Genomic DNA, 8,922 nt, shown 5'->3' with positions numbered 1-8,922 from the left:
ACAGGACCCTGACCTAGGTCTTGTACTATACTGGGCCCAGCCTCGACCAGACGCGTTCCTTTACAGTCTCCTCATACCTCCCCACTTTGGTCGGTTACCTTTCCCTTCCTAATACGGTCGGTACCCCATAGTATATAAGGAGGCCTGTAGCCGGTAGAGGCTCCCCACTTCTGTTCTCCTCTTCGTTACCTCCTGTATCCCTATATCCCTCAATCTAGGGACTTGCGCGATACTCTCTCCCCCGTGTGCTACACCGCGTACTTGGATAAGTCCGCGTGATAAGTCTGGATAGACTTGTGTAAGTACTTCAGCGTAACATTAGAACAGAAGTTCTCCCACCACGCCTTGGATAGGACTCACTGTGGCGCACTCTATTCGTCAACTCGCAGACCGACTTCGACAAACGCACGGCCGTGACCATACTACGGTCGATTACTCGGACAACGAGGTAGTCGTCTACAACCACAACCGCACTCCCGAAGAACATCGAGCGTACAACCTAGTACGACGCCAAGCCACACCAGCGGACGCTGAACGTTCCATTCGGCAGCTCAAGGAAGCATACAGACGTGCGACCTACCAGGAAGGATTACTCCTTGATCGACCAATAGCACCAACGCCTCAGAGACAGGCATCTATTGAACTCATCCGTCAACGGACGCTTGACCGGATCGGAAGGACTCACGCACGAGCCGTCCTTCATAGCCCAGTTTGGAACGAATATCGCCTGAGCATCGGCTCTTGGACACCAGACCAGGCGAGCCTCGAGTTTACTATCCTTGACGAACTCGAGCATTGGGTACTCTGTGACGACGGGTACGACGCGGACGACGAACTACCATCACTCATCAACACCGAGCAAGAATCATCGGCAAGCAACCCCTCAAGCCCCGAACCACTAGACATCTTCTCCTTCCTTACGAGAATTCGGGACAACGCGAGCGCGTTGTACGACATCACCAACCACCACCCAACCCTCACCCCGATCTCCGAGCAAGCACACATCCAGGTTCTCATCGAACAGGTTCAGCAGGTCGTCAACACCCTTCACAATCTCCAACGGCTCGTCAGCTCACCCCTTCCCCCCATCCCCATTAGCCACGACCCAGAAGAACGCCACGGATCCAGTTACTTTGCTGCTCGAATTCGCGAACAGGCCGAGAATCTTCGTAACGTTCAGAGTCTTTTGGACCCGGACTTCGCCGAACACTGCCGACGCCTACATCTACTCATTGGGGCTAGGGAACTATACAAATCTCACCGTCGCATCATTCGAAACGGATACGAGTCCCCTGACGCTAGTGCCGATTCCGACTATTCGGCGACTCTACGCAACTTCCACCTGGACTAGGTATCCCTCCGCATGAATACGCAGCGGACTGATTGCGCCCAACGTATTCACCGATACAACCCCGAGAATCGACGCGACATCAGCTTCAATAGAGAAGGACAGAACAGGCGCACTTGCAATAACCACCTGTGCCCCAACCGATACAACGGACAGAGCAGCCCCAACGTCATCACCGGAAACGCGCCACAGAAAAGGCAGGAAGCCTTCATCCAAACGACTTGGGCCCTCAATCGAACAACAGCCCCCTCCCCTCCGCGTAGCCCTGCTACCCATCGCACTAGTTCCCTACCAGACATAGCGAACGAGCCCACCGAGGCTACACCCTTGTCGGAAGACAACCCCGCTCTTTGAGACGACGAAGAAACCGTCACCCCTCTCCACGGTCTTCTCCAAGCACACCCGGACGAACCAGACAGCGACGCGGACACGACAACAGAACTCATAGACGCCACTATGTCCGCAGTACCACCCCGTTCTAGCCTCCCCAGTTTCCAACTCGGAAACTTGTTCACTCCCCAAGACAGCATCTCCTCGCTACGCCAGGCGACAGGGGCTCAACCCGGTCAAACCACTCACTACGCCAGCAGTGGAGTCCCGACAGCACAACCTGTGATACCACCTACTACTGCTGCACCGCCTGGTCGGCCACCTACACCCCCTGGTTTGCCTCAAGGACCTGGCGGACCTCCGCAGGGCGGCGGACCTCCTCAAGGACCCGGTGGACCACCGCCTGTGGCTCCTCTCGGCGCACCAGGCGTCGTCGCTGGACGAACCAAAGTCCGCGCACCCAATGTTTTTGACGGAGACCGCGACAATCTACACACCTTCCTCAATGAACTCTTCCTGTTCTTCGAAGCACGTCCAGCCGACTACGCCACCGACCAGAGCTGCATCGTCACCGCCCTAACGTTCATGGACGGACCGAAAGTGATCGCCTGGAAAGACGGATACATTGCCCAAGCCCGACGAAACGGCTGGAACACCTGGAACGCGTTTGAGACTGTCTTACAACAGACCTTCCAGCCTATCGAGGAAGCCGCTACGGCCGCCTCCAAGCTGTACCACCTCGACTACTGACCTGCCGCACCAGACACCTTCAATGCGGAATTCTTCCGCCTCTGTGCTCTCGCCGGTATACTCGAAGACAGCGCTCAACTGTCCTTCTACAAAGAGCGTCTCCCAGAAAGCATGCGACGACGGGTTCGCCTCACGTACCCCATCCCCACCACCGTTAAGAAGTGGGCAGCACGGGTATTGGAGATCGAACACTCCAACTACAAAGAACGCCATCTGCGCCAACTCGAGGAACACTCTCACAACGACCGACAAGGTCAAGGCTCGAAGGGGCAGTCTGCTCGTCCCAACTCCATACGACGGGTCGACGCACCAGCCATGAAGGAAGACAGAGAGAAGAAGCAATGCTTCTACTGCCACAAGACTGGTCACATCGCACGCGATTGCCTTGAGAAGAAGGCGGATAACCGCGCCAAGGGACGACAGCCTGGACAGAAGAAGCGGAAGGTGCGCAAGGTCGATGAACTAGAGGATGGCCAGGTCGCCGATGACGAGGACAATGGCGACGCGACACCTGACAAAACGATCAGTCAGGTCGACGTAGACGATTCGGATGAGGGTTTTTGAACGGGCAGTCTTCGCCGACAGAAGCACTGCCCTCTGACTGTATTAGTATCTCGTTTGTTGCCACTACAGAACGACGACGTCAATCTATTCTTATCCCGGGCAGCATCGAGTACGAGTCTACAAGTGTCGGAGCTCATGCGTTCATCGATTGCGGAGCAAGCGCTTCTCTCCTCAACCAAAATTTCGCGAAGAAGCACAAACTCCCTCTCATCACCTTACCCTCTCCCCTTCGTTTCACCAATGTCGATGGCACCGCCAACACGGCCGGACCCGTCACCCACAAATTTGTAGGCCACTTCCGAATTAACAGCCACGAATTCCCCACCGAACTCTACGTCGCGGACTGCGGACGGGACGACATCATTCTCGGAATGCCATGGCTCATCCAGTACAACCCCCACATCGACTGGGTACAAGGCAAGGTCCGGTTCGACGCCAAATACCTACGGGGGGAACAGCGACTCTGGGAATACCATCAACGCCCCTCAGGGAATCCCCGCTGACACCTTACCGCTTTCCTTCACGGAGACATCCATCCCGAATGGAACCCATCTGCCACCATCCGACGACTCATCATAGGAGACACCCCCATCGCTCGCACCACCGTGTCGACCCAATTGGCTGTCGAAGCCGGGTCGAAAGCAGCCGACGCCAAGGCTACCGTCGCCATCCCAGACTACCTCAAAACCTATCACCAGGTGTTTGAGAAGAAGGCGGCCGAACGAATGCCCAAGCCCCGGGCCTGGGATCACCCCATCGACCTGCGACCTGACTTCAAACCTCGGGACTGCAAGCTGTACCCCCTGTCTCCGCTCAAGATGCAGGAACTTCGGAAGTTCATCGACGAGAACTTAGCCAAGGGGTACATCCACCCATCCACCTCACTGATGGCATCCTCTTTCTTCTTCGTGGACAAGAAGGATGGTTCCATGCGACCCGTCCAGGACTACCGCTACCTCAATTCCGGCACAATCAAGAACGTCTACCCCCTCCCCCTGATCAACGACCTCATCGACCAGTTGCAAGGGGCCAAGTACTTCACGAAGTTGGACGTCCGAGCCGGTTACAACAACGTCCGCATCAAAGACGGTGATCAGTGGAAGGCAGCCTTCAAGACCCCCCTCGGCCTCTACGAGCCGACCGTAATGTTCTTCAGGTTATGCAACGCCCCTGCGACGTTCCAGGCGATGATGAACGACGGTTTCAAGGACATGATTGCAGAGGGATGGCTCGTCATCTACATAGACGACATTCTGATACACTCCAAGACACAGGACGTCCACCACCGTCGAACACAGCGGGTCGTGCAGCGTCTCATCGAAATGGACCTGTTCCTCAAACGCGAGAAGTGCGTGTTCGACGCTGCTGAGGTCGAGTTCCTAGGCACCATCATTCGCGAAGGATCGCTCGGCATGGACCCGGTCAAGCTCGACGGCATCCGCGCCTGGCCTGTACCCACCACCGTCAAGCAAGTCCAGAGCTTCCTCGGATTCTGCAACTTCTACCGACGCTTCATCCGTGACTATAGCAAGATCGCTCGGCCACTGACACAACTCACCCGGAAGGATCTACCCTTTCAATGGACGCCCGAATGTCAGGTCGCATTCGACACGCTCCGCAACCTATTCCAGCAGAAGCCAATTCTTTGCATGGCCAACCCATCTGCGGCCTTCCAAATTGAATGCGACGCCTCCATGTTTGCCACCGGAGCCGTCCTCCGCCAGCGGAACGCCAACCAGGACTGGATGCCGGTAGCATACCTCTCTCATGCCCTCTCGCCTGCAGAACGCAACTATCAGATCTATGACAAAGAGCTCCTCGCAGTGGTCCGCGCCTTCGAGACCTGGCAGCACTACCTCAAAGGGTCCCCCCACGTCATCCAAGTAATCTCTGACCACAAGAACCTCACCTACTGGCGGTCCGCACAGAAGCTGACCCGACGCCAGGCCCGATGGAGTGCGTTCCTCGGCCAGTTTCACTTCGAAATCCACCACCACGCCGGGAAGACCTTGACCCAAGCCGATGCCCTGTCCCGCCGCCCCGACCATGTGGATGGGAAGCGTGACAACGAGGACGTTGTCGTCTTAAATGACGGGGTATTTATTCGAGCTGTCACTGATGATCTACTGCTGCGAATCAAGGACGCCACCCAGAAGGACACCAAGGTGGTACAGACCAGCGGTCGGGGACGTCTAACCCTCGTCAAGCCACCTCCGTACGGCAAACCCAAAGACTGGAAGCTGGACGATGGTGTTGCCAAGTATCAGGGCAAGATCTACATCCCTCCGAATGAAGACCTGCGACGCGACATTGTCCGGATACATCACGACCCGGCAGTAATGGGCCACCCCGGACAGGACCAGAACATCGAACTCGTCTCACGTCAGTACAGTTGGGGCGGAATGGAAAACTTCATCCGCAAATTCGTTCAAGGATGCGCCATCTGCCAAGGATCCAAGGTTAACACCCACCCCGTGAAAGCTCCCGCCATGCCTATTCCCCACGCAGGAAACACGCGACCGTTTTCGGTCATCACCATGGATCACATCACGGGCCTTCCAATGTCCAACGGATTCAACGCCATTCAAGTGGTAGTAGACCACGACACCACCAAGGGCGCAGTCATCACCCCTTGCACTATCAACGTCACCACCTTGGAAGCAGCCGAACTACTGTTCCGAGATGTCTACAAACGGTTTGGAGCCCCTCAGAGGATCATATCCGACCGAGGACCCCAGTTCGCGTCCGGGGTTTTTCAAGAACTGCAACGACTCGTAGGAGTCAAGACTTCCCGATCCACGGCGTATCACCCTCAGATGGATGGACAGACAGAACGAGTCAACCAGGAGATCGACTTGGCTTTGCGCATCTACTGCCTCAACGACCCGGACAGCTGGTCGGACAAACTCCCCGCCTTCGAGTTCTGCCACAACCAACGCAAACACTCCGTTACGGGCAAGTCTCCATTCGAACTCATCATGGGCTACAACCCCGACGTATTCCCCAACTCCCTCTCTCCGTCCACACACCTGAGCGCGGAAGAACGAATCCAGCAACTCCTCGAAGACAGAGTCAATGCGGAAGCCGCGCACAACCGAGCAGCGGAGATCATGGCCCGAAGGGCTGGAACCAAGCCGGTCACGTTCAAGAAAGGCGATAGGGTCCTCCTCGAATTGACCAACCTCAGACTCCCCTATCCCCACCGGAAGTTAGCCCCGAAAAGGGAAGGACCCTTCGAGATCGATGAGATCATTGGTCCAGTCACGGTTCGGCTGAAACTTCCTAAGGCCTGGAAGATCCATGACGTCTTCCATGTGAATCTACTCAAACCTTATCGAGTCACCAAGGAACACGGTCCGGACTACCCCAGACCGCCTCCGGAGACCGTAGAAGGTGAAGAAGAGTGGGAAGTCGAGGCCATCTTAGCCCATCGGAAACGTGGGAAAGGCTATCAATACTTCGTCTCTTGGAAGGGCTGGCCTAGCAGCGAAAACTCGTGGGTTTCTGGGAAGGAGATGACTAATGCGCCGAAGCTCCTCACCAAGTACAAGAAGCAACAGCGACTCTAGGGAACGACCTCAACCCACTCCGCTCTCCCACCAATCCTCACCATGCCCCAACTCGCCTCCACCTACCGCGCTGCCCCCGAAGATGTCCCCACCCCCCAGTGGTTCCTCAACCACGATTTCCACCTCTCTTTCCTCCACCTACCCGGCAACGAAGTCGCCGGATACGGTGAACCCTCCCCACGCCAATACGTTGGGTGGCTTCTTCTGCAACCCAACCCGGAATTGCGCAATGTCTTGGAATGGCGATTCCGGGACGTCCCGCCCGCCGGTCATGCCTGGGCCATCTATGGCAAGTCGGTCGTCACTCTCACCCACCTCCAGACCCTCGACTGGGACGTCGGCGAGCTCACAGACCCAACCGGCCAACGACGGGCCTACGACACCGTCTCCCAGCTGCGGGCCACAACGATCGCCATGTCCGACCACGCTTTAGATATCATTTGCGCCCCCCATCATCTCTTTTTCATTGCTGACCTCGTCAACCACATAGAGCAGGTTGACCGCGAACGCGAGCGGACCTGGCTGGAGCGCGTCCTCGCCACCAACGACAGCCACGCTGCCTCCCCTATTCCCCCCACCCCGCCTCTGCCCGCCCCAGAATGGGGAAACCTGGCCGACGTCTCCGGATGGGGCGACACCAATGTCGACTGGAGCAACACTAACTGGGGGAGCGTCCCCATGGACGAGGCCGACATGGAGTGGTCCTCCCCTGTACAACCTCCGCGCCGCTCCCCTCCACCCCGCGACTCCCCCTCTCCAACACTGCAGCACCTCCGCCCGATGCCCGATCGCCTACGCTCCGGCGCGCCCCCTCCGACCCGTACGCGCCCCTCTCCCCGCTCTCCCAGCCCCACCCCCCGCTCCCCGAGCCCCGTCGATGAGAACGAACCCCCGTTCGCCATGGTCGTCGACCCCGCGTCGCCCCTGGAGTGGCTGACTCCGGCCGTCCGAACGGTCCTCGGCACCATCAGCGGAGGCGACCTCACCAACACCACCGACCCCGACGCCCTGTCCGCGCCCCCCGCCCCTCCAACTCCGCCACTCCGCCAACGCACCCCTCGCACCCCCCCATACCCCGTTCCTGCCCCGGGCCCCACCACTGTCCACTATCGGACGCCCCTCCTCGGCCACCCAGCATACGGAGGGGCCCTCCTCTACGACGAGCGACTCCCGGACGGCTGGCAAATCGGGCCAGAAGAACCCCGTCGCGTCGGCGGACACCCTTGGGAGTGGCGTATCTCGGGCCACCTCAACGGGACTGCTCTCCTCGAGGTCCAACTCCGGAGCTACGCCTGAGAACGAGCGGTGGGAACAAATCCCTGGCGTCGACAACGCCTACCTCATCGGCGTCTTGGGCGACAACGTTCACCCTAGTGGACGGTTCACGGAGACGCAGTACCTAAGGTTTCTTCGGGCGATGATTCAGGCCTGCGACCCTGCCGCCCGCGTCACCGATCACGACGTCTGGAGAGAAGTGGCCGACAACCTCATCGACGCGTACGACGTCCGCAACATCCCCGTTTCCGTCCGTCAGTACCAGAACGGACGCGCCGTGCGCCTCTACGACAACATGTCGGGGAATGACCTCCATCGCAGCATTTGGGGGAACTTCTACGACGACGAGATCCTCGACGTCTCTGACTACGGCGACTCCCCTCCACCCACCCCTGCCACACCCGCCGCACCCGTCGAGGACATCCTCCGTTCGCGCAGCCCCTCCCCCGTATCCCCGCCCGCTGTCGTCCACGACCGACCCGCTGACGCCATCCCCACCCCTTTCCGTTCCAGGCGCCCCGCCCCCGCTAACCCTTCATCCCGTTCCCCATCGCCCCCCGCCGCCTCCCCAACCATCGCACTGTCGCCGTCCCGCTCCATCACCTTCCTCTCCGGGGCCTACTTCAACCCCATTGATCCTGGCTTGAACATCGGCCTCTGGTACCCGCCAGCGCCCTCATCACCGCTCACGGAGCCGGACTTGGAGTTGAACGATCGGGACGATCGTGCTTAGAAACGGGGGTAATGTTACCGTTGGTACGCCCCACCCCCTATCTTTTTCTATTGGACTACTCCTTCTTGTCGCCCTCGTGTACACTCCACCCCCCTTCCTGTTCCCGGCGACCTATGTTTACCTTCCCGTTCCCCTGTCGTCCGCCTGTACACTACCACCCCCCATTCCGCCCCCTGACGACTGCGTTCCTAGTCCCGGCCCTCTCCCTTAATATTTCCCCTTTCGTCTATATGACCGGACCCTGAGTCCGACCCTGACCTTTTCCCTTTTCAGTTACATTACTTTACCCTGACCCAGACCCCGACCCTTGTCGCGCCCCCTTTCCCTTTTCGGTTAGATTACCCGACCCTGAC

The 8,922-nt window shown here is 58.4% G+C and overlaps 3 protein-coding genes across 3 annotated transcripts; all 3 read left to right on the top strand.

The window, feature by feature from the left end:
* Nucleotides 1-391: 391 nt before the first annotated feature.
* DICSQDRAFT_169938 (uncharacterized protein) lies at nt 392-1,351 on the top strand (the record flags this gene model as incomplete). The annotated part of the gene is made up of 2 exons (XM_007365547.1): nt 392-502; nt 551-1,351. Coding segments are annotated over 2 exons (912 nt in total), but the record flags the coding sequence as incomplete, so codon positions are not given.
* Nucleotides 1,352-6,603: 5,252 nt separating this feature from the next.
* DICSQDRAFT_169935 (uncharacterized protein) lies at nt 6,604-7,857 on the top strand (the record flags this gene model as incomplete). The annotated part of the gene is made up of 1 exon (XM_007365546.1): nt 6,604-7,857. The coding sequence occupies one exon, from the start codon at nt 6,604-6,606 to the stop codon at nt 7,855-7,857; it is 1,254 nt and encodes a 417-aa protein (XP_007365608.1).
* A 121-nt stretch (nt 7,858-7,978) lies between these two features.
* On the top strand, nt 7,979-8,569 carry DICSQDRAFT_169934 (uncharacterized protein; the record flags this gene model as incomplete). Its single annotated transcript, XM_007365545.1, has 1 exon — nt 7,979-8,569. One exon carries the CDS (start codon nt 7,979-7,981, stop codon nt 8,567-8,569), a length of 591 nt encoding a protein of 196 aa, XP_007365607.1.
* Between the last annotated feature and the right edge of the window lie 353 nt (nt 8,570-8,922).

The sequence above is a fragment of the Dichomitus squalens genome (assembly GCF_000275845.1).
Source record: "Dichomitus squalens LYAD-421 SS1 unplaced genomic scaffold DICSQscaffold_13, whole genome shotgun sequence".
In the NCBI taxonomy this organism is placed as follows: domain Eukaryota; kingdom Fungi; phylum Basidiomycota; class Agaricomycetes; order Polyporales; family Polyporaceae; genus Dichomitus; species Dichomitus squalens.
The sequence above is the reverse complement of the archived record's forward strand: the minus strand, read 5'-3'. Positions and strand labels throughout refer to the sequence as shown.